This window comes from Dendrobates tinctorius, unplaced genomic scaffold (assembly GCF_039654945.1).
Source record: "Dendrobates tinctorius isolate UK_male_01 unplaced genomic scaffold, ASM3965494v1 ptg000011l, whole genome shotgun sequence".
NCBI classification, from domain to species: domain Eukaryota; kingdom Metazoa; phylum Chordata; class Amphibia; order Anura; family Dendrobatidae; genus Dendrobates; species Dendrobates tinctorius.
In genome coordinates this window covers 130,755,957-130,781,515 of record NW_027361679.1, presented here as the reverse complement: position 1 = coordinate 130,781,515, position 25,559 = coordinate 130,755,957, and the positions used below count along the sequence as shown (strand labels likewise).

At 45.9% G+C, this 25,559-nt stretch overlaps 2 protein-coding genes across 8 annotated transcripts in view; one reads left to right on the top strand and one right to left on the bottom strand.

Moving 5' to 3' along the window:
• The window catches only part of LOC141051090 (GPI ethanolamine phosphate transferase 2-like), a 211,424-nt gene extending 202,529 nt beyond the window's left edge, over window positions 1–8,895 (bottom strand). For both annotated transcript variants that reach the window (XM_073547960.1, XM_073547970.1), the window contains exon 1: window positions 8,745–8,895. In XM_073547960.1, the coding sequence (XP_073404061.1) occupies window positions 8,745–8,895 (151 nt within the window). The remainder of the gene's footprint in view (window positions 1–8,744) is intronic.
• A 49-nt stretch (window positions 8,896–8,944) lies between these two features.
• LOC141051101 (uncharacterized) lies at window positions 8,945–23,841 on the top strand. 6 transcript variants are annotated; one of them, XM_073548006.1, is made up of 6 exons: window positions 9,052–9,230; window positions 11,706–11,894; window positions 12,018–12,205; window positions 14,513–14,707; window positions 23,088–23,170; window positions 23,258–23,841. In XM_073548006.1, the coding sequence occupies exons 3-6, from the start codon at window positions 12,037–12,039 to the stop codon at window positions 23,507–23,509; spliced, it is 699 nt and encodes a 232-aa protein (XP_073404107.1). In that variant the 5' UTR covers window positions 9,052–9,230; window positions 11,706–11,894; window positions 12,018–12,036; the 3' UTR covers window positions 23,510–23,841. The 6 variants fall into 6 exon arrangements, with proteins under 6 accessions (XP_073404092.1, XP_073404116.1, XP_073404107.1 ...); XM_073547983.1 differs by lacking the exon at window positions 11,706–11,894 and adding an exon at window positions 9,432–9,488 and having other exon boundaries at window positions 9,052–9,336; XM_073547991.1 differs by lacking the exon at window positions 9,052–9,230 and adding an exon at window positions 8,945–9,045 and having other exon boundaries at window positions 11,706–12,205.
• The last annotated feature ends 1,718 nt before the right edge of the window (window positions 23,842–25,559 follow it).

Below are 25,559 nucleotides of genomic sequence, written 5' to 3'. Positions count from 1 at the left end.
GAGCTCTACAGGCAGTGGGGGGTTCAGCTAGCCAGGAGAGAGGAATCTCCAGAGGCTTTGTGGCTCGTCGAGCACAGACTGAAACTGCTGCTCCAGAGCGGGGTACTGACCGCAACATACGGACTGTGTTGCAGCATTGTTGTTTTTTTCCTTTTGATTGTTTTGTTCCTGTTTTAGCCAGAAAGGTTGAGCTTTGTTCCCATGAGTTGGTTTATGCTGCCTAATAATAAACCAACAAGGATTTCAAAGAGATGGTGTACCCATTTTTCCTACCTCTCTGTGCCGCCCTGTGAGTGAACTACCACATCAGCGATAGCACTTTGATTTGCACTCACCTTTTTGATCGCATTTTCCACTCTTTGCATGGAGGTATGATGAAAAAACTTTTCTGCCATTTGTTTTATTCAAGGTGTTCACTGAAGGAGTTCACTGGTATAACAGTTTTATAGATTGGGTAGTTCCAAACGCAGCTATATCAAATGTGTACTTGTTCATACATAAATACATGTATTTGATATAATTCTTTATTTTGTTTTTTGTCTTTTTACTTATATTCACTTTTTTATCTAGTTCTTTTATTTGTTTGATCACTGGTATAATGCATTGCAATGCACTAACACTACAATGCATTATACCTGTCAGTATAACACGGACAGATCGCCTTTTAAACCATTACGCTGGCATGGTCTTAACAGGCCACTGTAGCTTGCACACCCAGAGGTCATCATTTGACCTCAGGTCGCCATGAAAACATTCAGGCCCACCGATTTGCCTGCCTTCTAAATGCTGTAATGTGGAGTGTTAAACAGCCGGGGGAAATGCAGGCACCACTCTTAGTAGTGACAGCCAGGGCTCGGCTATCAATAAAAGCCAAGCTCCTATCAGCTGCAAAGTCAGAATTCACAGCCCCGCCAGCTAACTAGGATCCAGATCCTACAGGAAGATCCCCTGTGGATCCAAACCATGCGGTCTGCTTTGTTCAGACAGCTAGGAGTTTTAAGGTTAATATGGGTTTATCATACACCCTAGCCACACACCGGTTACATAGTCAGGTCGAGTAACATGCAGTGATGGACCTAGAACCCAGCTGTAAGTCCATGCTCTCTGAGGCCCAGCGTCCACATGATCGAACATCACCTGGTAATTGACATGATCCATCTGCTTATATCTTTTGTACTTCATAGATCTCCATCAAACTCCACCGCACCCAAAAGCACCATAAATACTGGTTGGTGACTAGCTCATGCAGCCTTTATCTACTCCTAATTCCCTCAATATGGCTGGACCATCATTGTAAAAAAGCACCGGTACTCTGAAACCCCTACCTCGTTGTAGATTGTAAGCTTTTACGAGCAGGGTTGTCATTATTTTGCTTTGATTATTGTATTATCTAACGTTGTTACTTATGACTGTTGCATATGAACTGTTGAATTGTAAAGCGCTGCGGAATATATTGGCCCTACCTAAAGATTATTATTATTACTATTAACCTGTATTTGCATATCTGACCATTGTATATGTATAACCATTGTGTATATAGTATATTGTCTAGTGTGCTCTTAAGGCGACTAAATATATAAATTTAACCTTGGGCTGCTCTTTTATCTTGATCCACAAATCTACACATCTGTTTCTCCCTTTAATGTTCCATGCTACCGGGGCTGGTTTCTGGCCCGATATAACCATGTTAACGGACCAGGCGTATATCAAACGTGGATCTGGTGGCAATCCTTCCCGGCTGATAAGGCTCTTTTTCACTGGTGTCCGTGAAAGAGATTTCTCAGCCTGTCAGGGTTGTTGGAGAAAGCGGAGCCACGTCAGTGACTGCGTGGGCTACGTCCTCTCACTCCCCGTTCCCGTGTGGACAGGGGGTGTATAAAACTATACAAAGCTGACCTTGCGTGTCCACAGGGGGTGTGAAACGTCACATTGGTACAAGTGGGGAACCTTACCATGTGATCCCGCTAATATAATATTGACGTCAGGTGGGGTGGCGAGGTGCAGAACATTCACGCCTACCCTTATTCTAAAAGCTATATATTTGTATTCCATCAAAGCAGTGGTTTTCAATGACATCATTCTTTTTAACATACAATGTGCTGAAAAGTGAGAAAACAAAACCAAAATATTCAACAATTCCACCAATGGTTTAACTTTGCCACTGTCAACATGATTCTTTAGATACGTATGACGACAGCGATACTAGACTTGTATTTTCTTTTCCGATTTTAGCAGTGAAAAAAAAATTTTGTAAAAAAAAAAATGTTTGTGTGACACTATTTTCTGAGACTCATAACTTCTTTATTTCTTGCATTGATGAAACTTATAAAACTGGCTGCATCCACTCAAGAAGTGCACTGAACAAAAAAAAATGGCAATTGTGACATTTAGGTTATTTCATCTAAATAATGGGTTAAATCATTTTAGATTCTGATAGAGCAGACTTTTGCCGATGTGACAATACCAAACTAGTTTATTTTTTTTAATTGAGAAGAGTTGGCGATAGAAAATTTAAGATTTTTATTGTATTCCTACAGTTGTGGCCAAAAGTACTGACACCCCTGCAACTCAGTTTCTTCTTGAAAATGATTGCAAACACAAATTCTTTGGTATTATCTTCATTTAATTTGTCTTAAGTGAAAAAACACAAAAGAGAATTAAGTAAAAAGCAAAACATTGATCATTTCACACAAAACTCCAAAAATGGGCCAGACAAAAGTATTGGCACCCTCAGCCTAATACTTGGTTGCACAACCTTTAGCCAAAATAACTGCGACCAACCGCTTCCGTTAACCATCAATGAGTTTCTTACAATGCTCTTCTGGAATTTTAGACCATTCTTCTTTGGCAAACTGCTCCAGGTCCCTGATATTAGAAGGGTGCCTTCTCCAAACTGCCATTTTTAGATCTCTCCACAGGTGTTCTATGGGATTCAGGTCTGGACTCATTGCTGGCCACCTTAGAAGTCTCCAGTGCTTTCTCTCAAACCATTTTCTAGTGCTTTTTGAAGTGTGTTTTGGGTCATTGTCCTGCTGGAAGACCCATGACCTCTGAGGGAGACCCAGCTTTCTCACACTGGGCCCTACATTATGCTGCAAAATTTGTTGGTAGTCTTCAGACTTCATAATGCCATGCACACGCAGGGCTGTGGAGTCGGAGTCGGTGCTCATTTTGGTGGAGTCGGAGTTGGAGTCTGTATGAAATGGACCGACTCCGACAATATATAATAAATTGGGTACAGTATTTCAATGCAGGATGTGCTGAATATTTTTTCATAGGAGTTTGGGAAAGTTATGAAATGTCCTATAAATGGCTGTTATATTCCTGATCTAAGGCTACATTTACACACAGCGTTTTTCCTGTGTTTTTTGAGGATACGTTTTTCAGCTGCAAAAGCTGATCATCTTTTTAAAAAACTGCATCACCTGAAAGGTTTTTGAGCTCATAGATAATGTTTTCAATAGAGCAGGTTTCTAATCTGCTTTTGCTATCTATCCATTTATCCATATCTGTCTATCCATATCGTATCTGTACCAAAAAGAATGAAAACCGGGTAGTACACCAATATATATTCTGTTCTATCTAAATATCTTGATTATTGGATCATAAAAATGATTAAATGTCTGAGGTTCACATTGTACTACAATAAATTTTTCACTTAAATATAAGCAATATGTGTGGGAGTCGGAGTCGTGGAGTCGGTGTAAGGGAAATTGAGGAGTCGGAGTCGCAGGTTTGGCTTACCGACTCCCTGTGCACACGGTCAAGCAGTCCAGTGCCAGAGGCAGCAAAGCAACCCCAAACATCAGGGAACCTCCGCCATGTTTGACTGTAGGGACCGTGTTTTCTTTGAATGCCTCTTTTTTTCTCCTGTAAACTTTATGTTGATGCCTTTGCCCAAAAAGCTCTACTTTTGTCTCATCTGACCAGAGAACATTCTTCCAAAACGTTTTAGGCTTTTTCAGGTACGCTTTGGCAAACTCCAGCCTGGCTTTTTTAAGTCTCAGGTTAAGAAGTGGGGTCTTCCTGGGTCTCCTACCATACAGTCCCTTTTCATTCAGATGCCGACGGATAATACAGGTTGACACTGTTGTACCCTCGGACTGCAGGGCAGCTTGAACTTGTTTGGATGTTAGTCGAGGTTCTTTATCCAACATCCGCACAATCATGCGATGAAATCTCTTGTCAATTTTTCTTTCCGTCCACATCTAGGGAGGTTAGCCACAGTGCCATGGGCTTTAAACTTCTTGATGACACTGCGCACGGTAGACACAGGAACATTCTGGTCTTTGGAGATGGACTTGTAGCCTTGAGATTGCTCATGCTTCCTCACAATTTGGTTTCTCAAGTCCTCAGACAGTTCTTTGGTCTTCTTTCTTTTCTCCATGCTCAATGTGGTACACACAAGGACACAGGACAGAGGTTGAGTCAACATTAATCCATGTCAACTGGCTGCAAGTGTGATTTAGTTATTGCCAACACCTGTTAGGTGCCACAGGTAAGTTACAGGTGCTATTAATTACACAAATTAGAGAAGCATCACATGATTTTTCGAACTGTGCCAATACTTTTGTCCACCCTCTTTTTTATGCTTGGTGTGGAATTATATCCAATTTGGCTTTAGGACAATTCTTTTTGTGTTTTTTTTCATTTAAGACAAATTAAATGAAGATAATAATACCAAAGAATTTGTGTTTGCAATCATTTTCAGGAAGAAACTGAGTATTATCTGACAGAATTGCAGGGGTGTCAATATTTTTGGCCAAAACTGTAGGGAACATTTTGGTCAGCATGACTCAGGCAGAGGATGTATGATTATAGTCAAGTTTGTTTTGCTCTAAAAGTGAAGCAATACAGAGTTAGCATACTGTTAGAAGTCAGCTGGAGACAAGGCAGTACGATGTGGTGGCTGGCTGCTTCTTCCCACCCTACTCCAGTTGTTTGACAGGTTTATTGCTATGTGTGCACATAGGGAGATATCTGTCTGTCACAGGGACCAGAGAAAATAGAAGCAGAGACAAATGGAGCCCAGATTCATGAAAGCTTTCATTCTGGAGTAAAAGTTTTGAAAAGTTGCTAAAATTTTGGCACATCTCAGAGTTGTGGCAAAATTTAGCAATTTTTTGATGTTTTCACGAGTTTCTCCCAACTTCAACAAAATGGGGGGAGCTGGGGCAGGACAGGGGGATGACACAGCTTGTCTAATTCAAGATTAGCTGTAGTGTTCCCTACACCAGATATTTCACTCAAGTCTCTCACTGGAGTATGGTGCACACCACCAGTAAGTCACTCTTGATTCAAAAAGTTGGGTTTAGCCCTTTTATGGATCAGGAGCATCTGACTCCAGCACGCCCCCTCATCAATACAAGCATGAACAATGCTGGTCTTTACGAATCAGGCCCATAGTCACTGACTTTTTTGTCAAAGTATGTTTTTTCTGACACGCAAAGCATTGGAGGGTACGTGTTCACAATCAGGAGTTGCTTATTTATGAAGCGACAACTCCGCAGCAGCCAGATGTTACAGCATAGTGGACAAGGGATTTCTAGAAATTCCATGTCCACTTTGCGTGCATGTGCGCCTGAGGATCAAACGTGGAAACTGACATGTGCTGTGGGTTTACGAGATGCAGCTGGTCAATTTCTCTTGCGGAGATACTAGTGTCCGCAACAGAAATTTCAACAGAATGTATTTGGATCCGGTAAATCTGCACATGTGGATTTGCCTGCATGATTGAATACAGCAAAAATATGCTGAGTCCAAAGTGCTTCTACTTCCTTATTGTGAGCCATTTGCCTTAACGTAAAAGATACCTGGCTAGAATCATTGGGCAGGTGCCGATTCACGATGCCTTCGATGTAAGCAGCATGAATCCAATGACAGATTCCCTTTAAAGGGAATCTGTCACCCCGGGATGTACAGCTCTGGCAAAAATTAAGAGACCACCGCAAAATTTTCAGTTTGTCTGATTTTTCTCTTTTTAGGTATATTTGAGTAAAGTGTAAATTGCTCTTTTATTCTATAAAACTACTGAAAACATGTCCTCGAATTTCCAAGCAAAAAATTTTGTATTTATTTTCAGAAAATGAGAAATGGTCAAAATAACAAAAAAATGCAGTGCTTGCAGACCTCATATAATGCTAAGAATACAAGTTCATAATCACTTAGAAACAACAATACTAATGTTTTAACTCAGGAAGAGTTCAGAAATCAATAATTTGTGGAATAACCATGATTGTTAATCACAGCTTTCATGTGTCTTGGCATGCTTTCCACCAGTCTTTCATACTGCTTTTGGGTGACCTTATGCCATTCCTGGTACAAAACTTTAAGCAGTTCTTCTTTGTATGATGGCTTGTGACTATGCATCTTCCTCTTGATTACATTCCAGAGGTTTTCAATGGGGTTCAGGTCTGGAGATTGGGCTGGCCATGACAGGGATTTGATGTGGTGGTCCCTCATCCACACATTGATTGACCTAGCTGTGGGGCATAGCACATTGTCCTGCTGGAAAAAACAGTCCTCAGAGTTGGGGAACAATGCCTGAGCAGAAGGAATCATCTGTTTTTCCAGGATAACCTTGTATGCGACTTCATTCATACGTCCTTCGCAAAGATTAACCTGCCCAATTCCAGCCTTGTTGAAGCATCCCCAGATCATCCCCGATCCTCCACCAAATTTCACAGTGGGTGCAAGACACTGTGGCTTGTACGCCTCTCCAGGTCTCCGTCTAACCATTAGACGACCAGGTGTTGGGCAAAGCTGAAAATTAGACTCATCAGAGAAGATTACCTTCAGCCTGGCTCTCCTTTGCTGCTCATTGATGAAAGGCTTTTTTCTAGCTTTACATGACTTGAGCCCTGCCTCTAGGAGCCTGTTTCGAACTGTTCTTGCCATGCACTTCACCCCAGCTGCCATTTGCCATTCCTTTTGTAGGTCACTTGATGACATCCTGCGGTTTCTGAGTGACATTCGAATAAGATGACAGTCATCCTGGTCAGTGGAGAGTCGTTTTTGCCCTCTGCTGATCTGTAGCTTTGTTGTCCCCAATGTCTGCTGCTTGACCTTGTTGTAATGGACTGACGTTTTAAAAATTTTAAGAATAGAGGCAACATGACGCTCACTGTATCTGCTAGTAAAGCCGGAATTGAGCCCTTCTTTTCCTCACTCAAGACTTTTCTTTTCAACTCCTTTGGCATGGTTAAAAGTTATTTTTTCATTACTATTACTTTTGGGATAGTACTAGCACTTGTTTTGCCATCCAGCTTGTCCTATTGCAAGAGGATTGTGAACACCACAGCAGGGTTTTTTATACTTTCCTTCATTAAATAAGATTTGGTTCAAGAGATCACCTAATCAGAAGCACATTAAGTAGAATGAGGTGTACTCTGGTTGGAATTCAACTGACTCTGGAATGGAATAGCTGTCAGACATGTAGAGACGCTGATTTTTATAAAACTGTGCAGTGGTCTCTTAATTTTTGCCAGAGCTGTATGTGACCCATTACTATGGGCATACAGGTAATAGAAGTGTTACACAGAAGTCATGGCTCTTGGAGGAAGGGCAGGTAGGGGAATGACAACACTAACACACAGGAGAGATGGATGGGTGAGAATAACCATGGGGGGGCATCAGGACACGGCCCACGGGGGGGGGGCATCAGGACACGGCCCACGGGGGGGGGGGCATCAGGACACGGCCCACGGGGGGGGGGGCATCAGGACACGGCCCACGGGGGGGGGGGCATCAGGACACGGCCCACGGGGGGGGGGCATCAGGACACGGCCCACGGGGGGGGGGGCATCAGGACACGGCCCACGGGGGGGGGGGCATCAGGACACGGCCCACGGGGGGGGGGGCATCAGGACACGGCCCACGGGGGGGGGGGCATCAGGACACGGCCCACGGGGGGGGGGCATCAGGACACGGCCCACGGGGGGGGGGCATCAGGACACGGCCCACGGGGGGGGGGCATCAGGACACGGCCCACGGGGGGGGGGCATCAGGACACGGCCCACGGGGGGGGGGCATCAGGACACGGCCCACGGGGGGGGGGCATCAGGACACGGCCCACGGGGGGGGGGGGCATCAGGACACGGCCCACGGGGGGGGGGGGGGGCATCAGGACACGGCCCACGGGGGGGGGGGGGCATCAGGACACGGCCCACGGGGGGGGGGGGGCATCAGGACACGGCCCACGGGGGGGGGGGGCATCAGGACACGGCCCACGGGGGGGGGGGGCATCAGGACACGGCCCACGGGGGGGGGCATCAGGACACGGCCCACGGGGGGGGGGGCATCAGGACACGGCCCACGGGGGGGGGGGGCATCAGGACACGGCCCACGGGGGGGGGGGCATCAGGACACGGCCCACGGGGGGGGGGGGCATCAGGACACGGCCCACGGGGGGGGGCATCAGGACACGGCCCACGGGGGGGGGCATCAGGACACGGCCCACGGGGGGGGGCATCAGGACACGGCCCACGGGGGGGGGCATCAGGACACGGCCCACGGGGGGGGGCATCAGGACACGGCCCACGGGGGGGGCATCAGGACACGGCCCACGGGGGGGGGCATCAGGACACGGCCCACGGGGGGGGGCATCAGGACACGGCCCACGGGGGGGGGGCATCAGGACACGGCCCACGGGGGGGGGGCATCAGGACACGGCCCACGGGGGGGGGGGCATCAGGACACGGCCCAGGCACTGGTGCAGAAGGCTCCTAGCTGGAGGAAGGAGTTACCTGCCCAGGGCTCTGCTGCGATCTCAGACGCACGGCTTTTCCTGGTCTGAGACCGGACAGGTACAGGGAAGAAGCCGCGCAGGAACAGAGCCAGGCCCAACACCTGAACCAGAAGGCAGCAGCACGCCCAGCCCGACGAGCCGACCTTCATGGCTCTGCCGTCAGTGCAGTAATCTCCAGGCAACAGCTGGGGAGCAAAGCGGCAACACTTCCTAGTTCTACTTCCGGGGTACGGAGCAGTAGAAGGGACAAACTTCCAGCATTGATCGGCCGGATGGCACTGCACACCAGTTAAGAAACGGTAAGAGGTCATGTGACTAAGGCCAGCTGTAAGGCGACCAATGAGAAGGAAGCCCGCTTTCCATTGCCGAGCTCCGGGAAGCTCGTGTCCCCGTCGGGAGAGGAGCATTGTGGTATGCCGTGCTGCGTGTGCGGCTCCTGTGGGAAGTAGCGTGAGGTGGACACGACCTGCTGTGGAGGCAAGAGGTGGGAAGCGCAGCCCCATGACAATGTCACGTGACCCGTGGGCTAGTAATGCCAGCAGCGCTGGAGGTTACATTCCCTGAAGTGAAGCTGAATGTGTTTTTTAAGGAAAAACCAAAGATGTGGTTGTCGCAGCCCAGCGCCATTTCCCTAGAATCCCCCAGCAGTGTTGGCTATTTGTCTTCTTTCTTCCCCCTCCTCAGGTCCAGCACCGAGTCTCCGCTGCTCCCAGTGTCCCCCTGTAGCAGTGGCAGCGTTTCTGTAAGTAACTGACCTCCCCAAGTACGGACAGAGCCTCTTAGGTCACCAGGGCCGGACTGGGACTAAAATTCAGCCCTGGCATTTGAAGTTACACAGGCCCACTAGTCACATGGTGACTATATAATATCTTTGTACACTTGTAGGTTACAAGAAGTGAGAGGAGATTAACACGACTATATAACATGTAGTCAGAGCTGTGCCCAGTATTTCAGCTCAGTCCTATTTTTTGCTTTTAGGTGCAGTACTCCTCCCAAAGCTCTGTCCCCTTTTGTACGCACGGTGACAGAATTCCTGGCAGAACTGGTCACAGCCGCCCCTATCATACCTCCCAACTTTTGAAGAAGGGAAAGATGGACAAAGACTGCGAATTTTGGCCACGCCCGGCCACACCCATTTCGCAACTAGTCACACCCATGTCCACACCTAATCGCACCCATTTAGCACTGCTGATCACACTGACTGGTACTGAGGGCACAGTGACTGGCATTATGGGCACACTGACTGGCACTAAGGAAGAGAGAAAACAGAGAGAAAAAAGAAAACAAAGAGAAAGGGGAAAGAACAGAGAGAGAAAGAAAGAGGGGAAAGAAGAAAGAACAGAGAGAGAAAGAAAGAGGGGAAAGAAGAAAGAACAGAGAGAGAAAGAAAGAGGGGAAAGAAAGAACAAAGAGAGAAAATGAGGGAAAGACAGAACGGAGAATGAGAAAGAAAAAGAGAGAGAGAAAGATTCTATAAAGATACTATAGCAGCCCGGCTCCCATTGTAATGCCCACCTGAGCCTCCCGGTGCAGGACATATCATAATCCGCTCACATGGCCGGCATCCCCGATTCCAAGGTGATCCTGCTGTCTGCGCTGTCGGAGGAGGACACGGTGATGGATCTGAAGCATTCCTGGTTCCGTCACAATCTCCTCAAGAAATTATCTAATTTCCGGTCAGCTTCCAGAACATCACTTCAGGTGGAATGTCATGTGTGTGTTTTAAAATGCTCCTCGGGGCTCCGCCGTGTACTCCTGTGTCCGTGGGAAAAGCCCGCTTTGTATCCTTTGTACACACTTGGCTCCGCTCCGTACATCCCGTACACATATGGCTCCACTCCGTCCACGCGCGCGGCTCCGCTCCGTCCACGCGCGCGGCTCCGCTCCGTCCACGCGCGCGGCTCCGCTCCGTCCACGCGCGCGGCTCCGCTCCGTCCACGCGCGCGGCTCCGCTCCGTCCACGCGCGCGGCTCTGCTTCGTCCACCTCGTACACACGCGCGGCTCCGCTCCGTACACCTCGTACACACACAGCTCTGCTACATCCACACTATAAACCCCTCCTGACCCCACACATACCTCAAGCAGCACCATGACAACAGCAAAGCAGAGTCTTGCAGACACAAAGACGCAAGGCTGAGCGCACAGGACCTGTGATGAGGTCACAGGAGGGGCGGAGTCAGGGGTCACATGATCAGGGGTCTGTACAAAGGCTCTTGATCATGTGACCCCTGACTCCTCCCCTTCTGTGACCTCATCACAGGTCCTGCAAACAGAGAGAGCAGGCAAGCGACTCTGTGAGTGGGGGGGGGTCTCATGCTAAGGCGAGGATGGGGGGCGTGGCGGCTTATCTCCCTGCAGTGCGGGAGGAACTTGGAAACTATCACCGCCGTGCCCGCAGAGGGCCGGCGGCAGGAGCAACAGTGGCCGCAGCAGCTGGCAAGCGGCCAGATGATCGGGCGCTGCGGCCCACGTGACAGCGGCCCAGCGGGAAAATGCCCGGTTGGTTATATTGCCAATCTGGGCCTGTAGGTCACTGATTGGCTGCAGCGCTGTCAGCTCTGCATAGAGTAACTGGGAGCAGCACAGAGACCCTGCACCGGACCTGGGAAGGGTGAGAAAAGAACAGTGTTTATAAAGCATACTGAGCCTGGCTTTCTAATTCTGAACCTGGAAAATCACTTTAAGGGAAGTGTTTCCTTTAGAAGTCGGCGTCTGTGTTCATCCTGCAAGTGACGCTTCCGATAAAAGCCTGGATGTTTTCCTGGAACATCTGTACTGATATCTCTTGTGGGGTCTTCATTAATTGTATTATTAGTGCACGTCCTCCGAGTGGAAGCAGGACCAGTCACTTGTTCTAACCACTTCATGGCTTTGGAAGCTTGAAGCGGCTAACAGCTGCCGAAGATGATGCTTGTGCCCAGCAAGTCATTTTCACATTGATGCTCTCTTTGTTTTTAGGTGGAAGCAGTGCTAGAGAAAGGCCATGTCCCATGTCTGCTTGACGTCAGTGCTTGAGTAGAGCGGACAATGGCTGAAGAAGGAGAATGCTTTCCTAGCACCACTGGCAGCGCACCGACAGATTTCTCAGGGTGTCGGCAGTCAGAACGCCAACAATTGCAGCCTAGCAGCGTTCCAGCATTGTTTGTTGTGAGCCACTACTGTTGGGGGCTCACCTGTTAGCTGGTTTAGTCCTTGGATGCTGTGAGCAACTCCTCCACAAGACTGCTTGATATGTTTGACAAGAAAGTCATTTGTCTTTTTCTTCACCAGGAACTTGTGTGATCCAAGGATGGAGTGTGAAAGTTCATTCAGCGATGGGGTATGTAACACAAGTTTTTCCGCATGGTCTAATGACTTACAGACTAATGGCACGGCTCAGAAAAGGAAGAGATATGACAATGGATGTCCACATGACTTTAATGGCTGCAAAGAAGATGGAAGACCCATCAGGTCAAGAGGTATGCCACTCAGCCACACATCACATTGTTATCCTGCTTCTTCTCTGCTGTCATTTACTCAGTGACCAGACGTCATGGAAACTCGCACGTTTTCAGATGCTCTTACACCTTAGGTCTCTCTGCTGAATGAGCATTTAACCGTCAGCTATCCCCTATCTACTCAGTCCATATACACTTAAAGGGGTTGTCCAGGCTTGAGGATAAAGTTTGCAGTCACTCTATGTGACTGCAGACTTTTAAAATCTCACATTGCACGTATGGTGTACTGTGAAGATTCACTGACACCATGAGTAGGCTGTCACAGGGTCGCAAGTATATGCGATTTTTCACGTGCCAACTAGACATGCAAGGCCAGACACGTCTAGTCGGAGTGTCGCCGGAATGATGCAAATCGCACACCTGCAGTAACGTGACTGCCCGCTTCAATCACTGAAGTAACCACTTCTGCTTCCTGTATGGATGAGCCACATACATAGATGTCTTTTTCCATGGCTTCCACATGGGCATTGATATACAGTCATGGCCAAAAGTATTGACACCCCTGCAATTCTGTTAGATAATATTCAGTTTCTTCCTGAAAATGATTGCAAACACAAATTCTTTGGTATTATTATCTTCATTTAATTTGTCTTAAATGAAAAAACACAAAAGAGAATGAAGCAAAAAGCAAAACATTGATCATTTCACACAAAACTCCAAAAATGGGCCGGACAAAAGTATTGGCACCCTCAGCCTAATACTTGGTTGCACAACCTTTAGCCAAAATAACTGCGACCAACCGCTTCTGGTAACCATCAATGAGTTTCTTACAATGCTCTGCTGGAATTTTAGACCATTCTTCTTTGGCAAACTACTCCAGGTCCCTGATATTTGAAGGGTGCCTTCTCCAAACTGCCATTTTTAGATCTCTCCACAGGTGTTCTATGGGATTCAGGTCTGGACTCATTGCTGGCCACCTTAGAAGTCTCCAGTGCTTTCTCTCAAACCATTTTCTAGTGCTTTTTGAAGTGTGTTTTGTGTTATTGTCCTGCTGGAAGACCCATGACCTCTGAGGTAGACCCAGCTTTCTCACACTGGGCCCTAAATTATGCTGCAAAATTTGTTGGTAGTCTTCTGACTTCATAATGCCATGCACACGGTCAAGCAGTCCAGTGCCAGAGGCAGCAAAGCAACCCCAAAACATCAGGGAACCTCCGCCATGTTTGACTGTAGGGACCGTGTACTTTTCTTTGAATGCCTCTTTTTTTCTCCTGTAAACTCTATGTTGATGCTTTTGCCCTAAAAGCTCTACTTTTGTCTCATCTGACCAAAGAACATTCTTCCAAAATGTTTTAGGCTTTTTCAGGTAAGTTTTGGCAAACTCCAGCCTGGCTTTTTTATGTCTCGGGGTAAGAAGTGGAGTCTTCCTGGGTCTCCTACCATACAGTCCCTTTTCATTCAGATGCCGACGGATAGTACGGGTTGACACCGTTGTACCCTCGGACTGCAGGGCAGCTTGAACTTGTTTGGATGTTAGTGGAGGTTCTTTATCCAACATCTGCACAATCTTGCGTTGAAATCTCTTGTCAATTTTTCTTTTCCGGCCACATCTAGGGAGGTTAGCCACAGTGCCGTGGGCTTTAAACTTCTTGATGACACTGCGCACGGTAGACACAGGAACATTCAGGTCTTTGGAGATGGACTTGTAGCCTTGAGATTGCTCATGCTTCCTCACAATTTGGTTTCTCAAGTCCTCAGACAGTTCTTTGGTCTTCTTTCTTTTCTCCATGCTCAATGTGGTACACACAAGGACACAGGACAGAGGTTGAGTCAACTTTAATCCATGTCAACTGGCTGCAAGTGTGATTTAGTTATTGCCAACACCTGTTAGGTGCCACAGGTAAGTTACAGGTGCTGTTAATTACACAAATTAGAGAAGCATCACATGATTTTTTGCACAGTGCCAATACTTTTGTCCACCCTCTTTTTTATGTTTGGTGTGGAATTATATCCAGTTTGGCTTTAGGACAATTCTTTTTGTGTTTTTTCATTTAAGACAAATTAAATGAAGATAATAATACCAAAGAATTTGTGTTTGCAATCATTTTCAGGAAGAAACTGAGTATTATCTGACAGAATTGCAGGGGTGTCAATACTTTTGGCCATGACTGTAGTTAGCATATACATGCAGTACACTGTCTGTGGTGTCGCAGTACACATGCCGTTATACAAAATTAGTTGTTGGGAGGTGGCCATTTAATAGCTGTCACACTAATTGTTCAGATCACGACGATTGGGGTAACATATTGCTGTTTCTTTTCTTTTCAGCAACCTGTTTTGTACAAATGCTTCCCAACAAAGGAATCTTCCAGTCAGAGAAGTGGAAACCCAATGGCAGCACATTGTATTATCCGATCACATCACATGTCTTAGTAAATTTGGAAAAATATGATCAGATCAGCTTTGATGAAGGGATGTTTTTCATTGGTGATGACTCTGGAGGATATTCTCAGAAAGAGCAAGGTATTATGTGCAGTAATGTTCATCCTTCTGTCACTCTCAACTACAACTGATGCATTATTTGCTTTGCACATCTGTGCTGCCTATTCTATTTTTCTCTGCCAATTCTTAATTAACCAGACCAAATTACTAGAAATGTGCAAAAAGATCCAAACTATCCTGCCCTTCTGAGCTAAAAATTCTCTAGCTGGCATCCTGGGCAGCACTGGAGCTTGCTAGGCCCATTGGCTTCTTGTGACTTCAGACAACACCCATGATACCAGATGGAAATTTGGTGGTGCAGAAGTGACAACTGCCCTCGTCTAAAAGCCATAAAGAAGCGAACTGGATGCAGGACATACTGGTATTTTCCTGAGATGCAAATTTCATAACACTTTGGGGGTCCAACAACCAGTGTTACAATTAGTCAGCTGTTTGTAGCTCCCTTTGCAGCCAGATGTAGACAGTGTAAAGAGCTGTAACACCTCCACACACTGAGCAGTAGGGATCAATTCACTTCCAGCTTTTCCTCGTCGCCACGACAGCACCCATTGAGAGAGGGGAAACCTACAGATATAAAAGGGGAGGTCCCCCTCGCCCACTCAGTTGGTTTCCTGTGTCTACAGGAACCAGCAAGAAGAGGAGGATACTAGGGTTGTGAGGCTGCTTGTGCGGTGTCCGTGGGAACGGCAGGAGCTGCAGCGCCAGAAGCAGCATCGGGGGAGTCTTGCTGGTCAGCTCCCCCCTCGTCTGGTGAAGGATGGCGTGAGTCCAGGGTCCAGGAGAGGCCGGCCTTGCTCATGTGGGAGTGTGGTGTGAAAGGCACTCATCCGGGAGGAGCAGGGTGCGGGCATCGGCCACCCGGCTCCTCCATTAGGCCGAGGTCTGCGTGGCGCCGGGGAAGCCAGTCCGTGCATGCGCAGTAGGCCAGCAAGCGCTCCTGCCCCGGAAGTAGTTGGACAACTTCCTGGGGGCCGAAGGAGGCGGTGGAGTCAGCTCAAGGCTTGGTATGACGCATGCGCAGATGGAGAAAAAAAAAGAGAGAGCACTCCTGGTCTGGAAGTAGTGAGGATGACTTACGGGAAGGGGGGAAGCAGGGGGGGCGCCAGCACGGTCTATAAAAAGATTATCGTGGAGCTGGGCCGGCATGCCAAGATATCCTCCCCAGGAGACTCCGTAGCGCACCCTCAGGAGGTAGAGGTGCACGTGCACAGTAAAGCCAGAAGCAGCAGTGGACGTTCCCGGGATGGTGACTACACGGAAAAGAGCGAAAGCAGGAAGTCTGTGTAAACTTTGTCTCATGCTGTGCCGCCGCCTCAGAAATCAGTACCGGCTGACAAGCTTCACTGGTTGAGTGTTACAGAACTCTACCTATTAAGCTGATTACCCCTTCTTTCTGTGTGCCCCTTCAGGAAAAAAATTGGGGAAGTCTAAACATAGAGAATATGCCCTGTGTTCACAGCCCCTTCCTGATATTTACCCCAAGAGGCTTTGTCAAACCTGTATCAGTCAGACTCTGGAGGAAGAATTGTCCGTCAGGTCAAGTGATATAAGGCTCATGAATAGAGAGGAGCTCCAGGGTCTCAAGAGCTCGGATAAGGCTGGAAGACATAGATCCAGTGTAAGGGAGGCTTCCCCCGTTTCCAGTCCCTCTTCTGACGAGGGGGAAATTAAATCTACTGATTGCTCTGGGGCATCATCATCTTCGGATGAAGAAGGCTTATCATGTTTCCCTGTGGGGAGTGTCGATAATCTAGGGAAGGCAGTTCGAGGGACCATTGGGATTACGGACGAGAAGGCGGCTAGGACCACGCAGGAGGTTATGTTTGCGGGCCTTTCTCAGAGGAAAAGACGAACATTTCCGATATAGCCGCAGTAAAGGATTTGGTCAGGAAAGAAAGGGAAAAACAAGGACAGGGAGGGTTCCTTCCTTCAAACTCAAAGAAGAGGTACCTCTTTGATGACGAGGACCTAACAACGTGGTCTAAGGTGCCTAAAGTAGACGCCGCGGTAGTTTCAACCTCAAAGCGCTCCACCCTGCTTGTACAGGATTCCGGAACTTTGGCTGACCCCTTGGATCGGAAGGCTGACGCTTCTTAAAAGATCGTGGGATTCGTGGACGGGGCCTTCAAGCCAGCTATCTCAAGCACTTGTACGGCTAGATCAAGGCTTGTTTGGGTGGAAGAATTGGAGGAGCAGATAAAGTCTGGAGTCTCTAGAGACAGATTACTGTCCTCTATCCCTTTACTACGGCGTATTTGGCAGATGCCTCCGCATACTCCTTACGAATAGCGGCCAGATCGTCTGGACTGGCTAATGCTGCTTGGTGTGCCTTGTGGCTAAAGGGCTGGAAAAGGGGATGCGCAATGTAAGTCAAAGATATACTCAATTCCATGCCTGGGTGAGTACCTGTTCGGCAAGGTGCTTGATGACGTCCTCACCAAGGCAGGGGAAAGACAGGAGAGGTTCCCTAACCAGTTTCACCCATCCTACAGGAGGGCCTTCAGGAAGCAGCCGTTTGGTAGGAAGAGATCCTATAGGAACCAGGATCACTGGGGCAATAGAGAGACTAGGCAGAAAAGTGCCCTTTTCAGTGGGTCTTCCTCCAAGGGTAGAGATGAGTTCCGCTAGTCCTGACCCTTCGGTGAGTGACAGGTTGTCATTCTTCTGCCAGGAATGGGATAAAATCACTTCTAATCCCTGGACCTTAAAGCTCGTAGCATCTGGCTTGAAATTGGAATTCGGTCAAATTCCCCTGGACTCCTTTATATTGACTTCTCTAAAGTCTCCAGCACAACAGGAGGCATTGGAGTATTAAATTAAGGGTCTACTATCTAAGCATGTTCTGGTAGAGGTCCAGGCAGACCAAAGCGGGAGGGGATTTTATTCTTTATTTCTAATTTCTAAGCTAGATGGTTCATATAGAACCATCATTAAAGGGAATCTGTCACCCTTTTTTTCGACTATTTGCTGCCGGCACTGACATCAGGGGCTTATCTACAGCATTCTGTAATGCTGTAGATAAGCCCCCGATGTAGCCTGAAAGATAAGAAAAACAAGTTAGATTATACTCACCCGGGGGGTAGTCCGGGTCCGATGGGTATCGCGGTCCAGCGCCTCCCATCTTCATATGATGCCGTCCTCTTCTTCCCTTCCTGTCGTGGCTCCGGCGCAGGGGCCGGGCCTCTCTGACCTCTCCCGGCGCCTGCACACTGCAGGACTCTGCTCAGACCTTAAAAGGGCAGAGCAGTGCGCCTGCGCAGGAGCCATCACTGGAAGAAAAGAAGAGGATGACATCGTATGAAGATGGGAGGCGCTGGACCGCGACACCCATCAGACCGGACTGCCCCCCCCTGGGTGATTATAATCTATCTTGTTTTTCTTATCTTTCAGGTTACATTGGGGGCTTATCTACAGCATTACAGAATGCTGTAGATAAGCCACTGATGTCAATGCCGGCAGCAAATAGTCAAATAAAAGGGTGACAGATTCCCTTTAATCTAAAGAAGTTAAATAACTTCCTACAATCCCATACCTTCAAGTTTCCCAGATGCTTCATGGCGGTTCTAAACTTGAAGGATGCTTATCATCTACCAATACATGCCAGGTTCCAGAAATATCTGAATGGCAGTGGCGGTCATCATGGAGGGTCACATCAAGTCATCTTCAGTTTACTGCAATACCTTTCAGTCTATCCGTGGCTCCTCGGGTCTTCACAAAGTTGATGCTGGAGGTGATTGCTTATGTGTGTCTGAAAGACACATTGATAGTTCCATATTTAGATGATTTCCTGGTGGTAGGAAAGTCTGCCTCCCAATGTGAAAATCAGCTAGCTGACACAATTTCATCCTTGCAGGCTTTAAGTTGGATGATCAACTGGGTCAAGTCCAGACTGGTCCCGGTAACTCTTCAGTCCTCCTTGGGTCTACATCTAGATTCTGTAAGTCGGAGATGTCTCCTCCCAGAGATAAAGATGTTGACGATAATGCATAAAGTTAGGGCGGCAGTAGATAGCCCTCAGATGTCTCTAAGAGAGGCTATGTCCCTCCTGGGCTCCCTTAGATCCTGCTTCAGGGTAGGCTGGATGACAAGATAACGTTGTCGTTGGAGTCAGTTAACTCCCTGTCAAGGTGGCTAGATCGAGATTATCTCTCTAACGGGGTCCCGTGGGTGGTGAGCCCCTCGAGGGTGGTTACCACGAATGCTAGTCCCTTTGGCTGGAGGGCTTATTTAGGTGATAGCTTAGTCCAGGGAGAGTGGTCCATAGAATAAGTCAATGACTCTTCTAATTTAAGGGAATTAAAAGCTATCGGTCATGCATTACATGAATTTCTCCCACAGCTACACGGGTCTCATGTGGGACTCATGTCGGACAATGCCACATCCGTTGCATATTTAAATCGACAAGGTGGCACATGATCAAGGACTCTGTCTACTTTGTAGAGAATCCTCAAGGTGGCAGAATCCCATCTCTTGTCTCCAACAGCCCTTCACATCAGGGGAGTGGACAATTTCAGAGCGGACTTCCTCAGTCGTCATACTTTGCATCAGGGGGAATGGACACTCAGTCTTCACATCTTCATAAAGATAGTGGACTTATGTGGGCTTCCATAAATAGGTCTGTTCACTACCAGAGCCAACAGACAGGTCAGAAGGATTGCCTCTCTGAACAGAGCAGACCGGCCGGAGATGGTCGATGCCCTCCAGTCCCCTTGGCCTTTCCATCTGGCGTATGTTTCCCCGATGGTGGTATTCCCGTTGGTCATCAGGGAGGAGAGGGCGAAGGTGATCCTCATCGCTCCGTTTTGGCCCAAGAGGCCTTGGGTTTTCGTGGCTCAGAGCCATGTCCGTTTCTGACCTCGGGATCCTCCAATCAGATCCGGACCTGCTATCTCAGGGCCTTTTCCTTCATCCTCAGGTGAAGGGTCTTCACGTGACGGCGTGGAACTTGAGAGGCAGTTACTAAGGTTAAGGGGGTTCTCTAGTAACCTGATTGATACACTTCTGGAGAGTAGAAAAGAATTCACAAGAATTTATAGTAGGGTGTGGAGGAGGTTCCTTGCATTTCATACAGGGACCTTCTCTAATGAGGTGCCTATTACTGCCATTCTTGAATTCCTGCAGAGGGGTCGGGAGCTGGGTCTTTCAGTTAATACGCTAAAAGTTCAGATTTCTGCTCTGGGTGCCCTGTATGGTCACAATATTGTGGGGGATAGGTGGGTTGTACGATTTATCTCAGCGTGTGAACGTAGCAATACGGTACACATTATTCGTTTACCCCCTTGGGACTTAATCCTGGTCCTTGATGCCCTGACGGGGCCTCCTTTTGAACCCTTAGACTCGTTAAAACATATTTAATTAAAGACGGCATTGTTAGTTGCTTTAACGTCTGCTAGGAGAGAGAGCCTGAATGTCGCTCAATCAATTGACCCTCCCTTCCTGTTAGTATTTTAGGATAGGATAGTTTTGAAGCCAGACCCTTCATATCTCCCTAAGGTGGCGGCCAGTTTCCATAGAAGTCAGGAGATCTTTCTTCCCTCCTTTTTTGATAATCCGTCTCCGGAGGAGGACAAATTGCACACCTTAGACGTGAGGAGAGCTGTCCTAAGTTACATAGACAGAGCTCGTCCCCACCATATTTTGAAAAATAAATCTTGCCAAATCAGACAAGGTGATTTTCTGGATTTGTTTTCTCATTTTGACTCTTAGTTGTGGTCAACCTATGATGTCAATTAGAGGCCTCTCTCATCTTTTTAAGTGGGAGAACTTGCAAAATTGGTGGCTGACTAAATACTTTTTTTCGCCACTGTATTTCCGATTACAGATGACAGACCTGAGTGGGAATTGCTTTTTTTGTGGATTGATTTGAAGCTTTTGTTAGGAACATTTTACATAACATTTGGGATCACAATTATACTGCGCTCTACGCTGAGCATGCCGACATTCATATGTGGGTTTGTTATTTGTGGGACGAGTTGACGATTTTATTGTCACATGACATTTTTTTGATCGGTTTCTATTTCAATTTTTTGTAAGGAAGAATGAACAAAAACCAGCAATTCATGAATCGGTTTTTTTTTGGTGGGGGGTTTCCCTTCCGCTTGTGGTAAAATTGATAAGGCAGCTTTATTCTTTGAGTCAGTACAGGGATACCACATTTATATCGTTTTTTTGGAGGGGGGCTTTTACAAAAGTAATGATTTTATTCTATATCGGTTTATTCTGAGAACTATAACGTAGTTATTTTTCCGTTGATAGAGCTGTACGGCAGCTTGTTTTTTGCAAGATGAGATGATGTTTTCAACAGGACCATTTTTATTTACATTCGTCTTTTTAAGGCTACGTTCACACGTAGCGGAACTCTCCCGGAAATTACCACGAGAATTCCGGATTCCATTTCGCGGGAAAATCGCATTTTAAATTCCCATGATTTTCCTGCGGAAAAACTAGCGTTTTGCAAGCGTAATTAGCTTTCAGAATGCTAGCATTTTCCAAGCGATCTGTAGCATCGCTTGGAGAACTGATTGACAGGTTGGTCACACTCGTCAAACACAGTGTTTGACGAGTGTGACCAACTTCTTACTATTGAAGCTGCCTATGCAGCATCAGTAGTAAAAGATAGGATGTAAAAAATAATAAAGCGATTCCGCCGCGGTAAAAACCGCAGCATTAGCACAGCATTGCGGAATCCCATAGGAATGCATGGGATGCTTATTTTTCGCGGCAAAATCGCGCGTTTGAAAACGCGAAAAAACCGTGACGTGTTAACTCAGCCTAATTGCGTTTTTTTGCACCTTTTCTTTGGCTGCATGATGAAAAAGCATTGTTTTTTTTCTTGTTTTGTTTTTTTAGCTTTTTTATGGTATTCACTAAAGGGACTAACTAGTTAGACAGTTTAATAGTTTGGGTCATTTTGGACGCGCTGATATATATGCATACGGTTTTTGTTCTTTCTTTTCATAAAAATATTTATTTATGGGTACAATACATATTTGTATTGCTATTATTTTGTGATAGATATATATACTGTATATAATTTTATATATTATTTTTTTTTATTATTTTTTTTTATATCTTTACAATTTTTTTTCTGTAACCTCTTTTTTTTTTTTTTTTTTTTTTTCCTTTTTTACTTAGTACCACTATGGAACGTTAACTTTTTGCTGTCTGATCAAAGTTATTGACCATAGCATGGCAGGAGCATTGCTATGCTTTATAACCTGTCATTGCTGCAGGCACAAGTATGTTAGACCATGCACTGCACATAGTCAAACTAGCTTGGTAGTGCCTGGTGACCCAGATGTCGGGTCACTATGGCAATGATTGGCCCCTCACGATGACGTTGCATGGGCACTGATCAGAGGGCAGAAGGAGCCCCCTCCCTCTACGTGCCTTCTAAACACTGCGATATTGATCACAGGATTTAGAGGTTTTAACTGCTGGCAGTGAGTGCTAGGTGTCATGTCAGGTGAACACCTGGCTGCAATCGCATGCCTACAGTCTCTGTGCGCGCAAAATTTCCTGTACGTATTCCGTATGTCCAAGGTCAATAGGTACCTACTAACCAGGACGTACGTATATGTCCAAGGATGTGAAGGGATTAAGGCCACTTTTACAGTATTCTAGTAAGCTGTTTGTAAATCCCTAATTCTCTCAGCATAGCACAAAAATACCTTTCATAATCCAGTGTGTTCCCATCCAATGGATGTTGCTGGTTTTGCTTTGGCACCTCCTTACTAATCGCAATCGCCATCCGCCTGCTCTGCTTCGTGTGGATGACTCGTCCTATGTTATCTACACCGTGTTTCCCAGATGTGCTCCTGCACAGGCAGATTTCGCTCTGCCCTGCTGTAATGCGCATGGGCTGGCTTTAATGGCATCTCCCAGTGTGTGTGCGTTATAGTACATGGCTCTGACCTCAGCAGGGCAGAGCAATATACGCAATTGGGAGACAGTGTGGATGCCGTAGGTGTAACCCACCAGAAAAGCACCGCAATACTGCGAAAAATCAATGAACATACAACACAGCAATGTAAAAACAACATTGCTGTGCACATGTTCAGTCTTTTATTACTTCTTTTAACTGTTTCAGGGTTCAGAGACCATGAAGTAGTTAAAAGAAGGGACATGCTTATTTTTCTTGCTCTTTATAACTAAATAGAAAAAAGATCCTGGTTGCAGGGCAAAACACTACGGCAACACCAGCCAGTGGCTTCATGTGCACATACCCTAAATGTACCCCTCTCTTATCTATTGGTTATGAGCCTATATTTAAAGGTGAGCTAGATACACTATGTCTAAGAGACTATTTATACCAAAACATATAGATACTTAAAAAAAAGCTATAAGAATTGAGTATCTTTGACATGGACCATCTGACTCCTTCTCCATTTTTCCTTGTCAGGTCATGTGCTTCACTGCTGGCGCTTTGATGATAAAGAGAAGACACTTTTTATAGCAATGTCTTATTTGTTTACAAAGTTTTCTGTAAGTAAAGAAGCTACGTGTTAGTAAAATGTTCTATTTTTTTTTTTTTTCTTTCCATTACAATTTAGTTTACTTTTTTATTTGCAGACATTTCCGGAAGTTGTCAGTTGTCTGAATTCAGCAGGATTGATGGTCTTACGGGTGATGTATTCTTCAGATTCCAGACGTCTACGTTGCCCGATAAACATTATATGGAGAATCTTCAAAGCCATGAATAAGGTTCCGTCTGTTATGTACGAGCTGATTATATGTAGCCCAATTGTAACCTTTCATTATAACATTGTATACAGAGCCACTGTTATACAGCTCTTGTCCTTTTTACTCTCACGTTCTGCATGACTTTCATAGAAAATGGCTATTACACAAAGTTGCTCCCTTTAGGGCAGTGCTGTACTTAAAATGGGGCAAACTATATGCATCAGGTTCGTCACATACAGTGTCTACACAAGGGTCCAACCAGTCTGCCGGAAACCAAAAAGTGATTGACGTGAATTTTATATCCAGTATTCTGTGTATGCTAAAAGAAAGTGGTCACATTGCCTTTAATGACCTAATAGATAACTGTTGTGGACACAGCCATGTAATAGTAGCAAACAATGAGCAGGTTAAGTGTGATTTTGCTGAAGTTGACATATCTTGCACTGGTGAAATAAACTATTGTTTTTATCTGTTATTATTTCATGTCTTTTTTAGTAGGATGCATATATATGTGTGTGTGTGTGTGTGTGTGTGTGTGTATATATATATATACACACTGTGTTCCAAATTATTATGCAAAAAATATTTCCTCATATTTTCTCTAAATTACCTATATGAATTGCAGTCATTGTTATTTTCCAGTCATCTAATATTCTAGTATAATTGCAATGTTTTTGAACAAACTGCCTATGAAAACAGTATATTTTAAAAATAAGAAACACTCAAAATGCATGTTCCAAATTATTATGCACAGCAGAGTTTTCAACCTTTTTATTTTGAACAAAAAAATGGTTAATTGTGAAATTATAAGCATTATCAGCTTATTACGAAATGAAATCAAACAGTTTTCAAGTCAAAACTTTATTCTAGGTGATGCTACATTTGCACATAGGACCCCTTGTTCGAAAGAAGCTTCTGAACTCTCTCGTCCATTGAATTTGTCAGTTTTTGGATGGTTTGTGCTTCAATTGTTTTGCATGTGCATGTGAACTGCCTCCCGCCATCATAGACATTCCTTTTGATGATGCTCCAGAGGTTCTCAGTGGGGTTGAGGTCAGGTGAAGATGGTGGCCACACCATAAGTTTGTCCTCTTTTATGCCCATAGCAGACAGAGATGCAGATGTGTTATTTGCAGCATGAGACGGTGCATTATCATACATGAAAATGATCTTGCTGCGGAAAGCACGGTTCTTCCTCTTGAACCATGGCAGGAAGTGCTGTTTTAGAAACTCCACATAGATTATGGAGTTCATCTTTACCCCTTTAGGGATCCTAAAGGGGCCGACAATCTCTCTCCCCATGATTCCAGCCCAACACATTATTCCACCTCCTCCTTGTTGGCGCCTTAGCCATGTTTTCATGGGGTGTCCATCAACCAGCCATTCTCCACTCCATCCATCTGGACCATCGAGCATTGCACAGCACTCATCGGTGAACAAAACAGTTTGGAAGTCAGTCTTCATGTATCGTTTGGCCCACTGGAGCTGTTTTTGCTTGTGTGCAGTGGATAGAGGTGGGCGACAGGATGGCTTGCGCACAGCTGCAAACCTCTGAAGGACCCTGCATCTTGTTGTTCGGGGGACGTTGGAGGCACCAGCAGCTTCAAAAACTTGTCTGCTGCTATGGCAAGGCATTTTTGCAGCTGCTCTTTTAACCTGATACAATTGCCTGTTGGAAAGAGTCCTCAATTTTTCCTTATCAGCACGTACACGTGTGTGCTTGGAACCAGCTACATACTTCTTGATTGTGCGATGATCACGATGAAGTGTCTTGGCAATGTTGATTGTAGTCATGCCTTGACCTAAATACTCCACAATTTGTTGCTTCTCAGCAGCCGACACATCCTTTTTCTTTTCCATTTTGGCAAAAAATGTAGGCTGCTTAATAATGTGGAACAGATTTCTTAAGTAGTCTTGCCTTTATTTGGACACACCTGCCAAACTAATTTGCACAGGTATCTGCAATTGCTTTCAGTGATATAAAGAGCCCTGACACACATCACCATCAATGAGTTTAAATGACAAAAAAATTCTAACCTTATCACTCCTAAACTTTTTGCTTAATAATTTGGAACGCAGAGTATATATATATATATATATATATATATATATATATATATAATATAATATTCCACATTGTGGTACAGTAAAGGGTGTTTTACTGGATGGGAGATACATTTCTCCCAGCAGG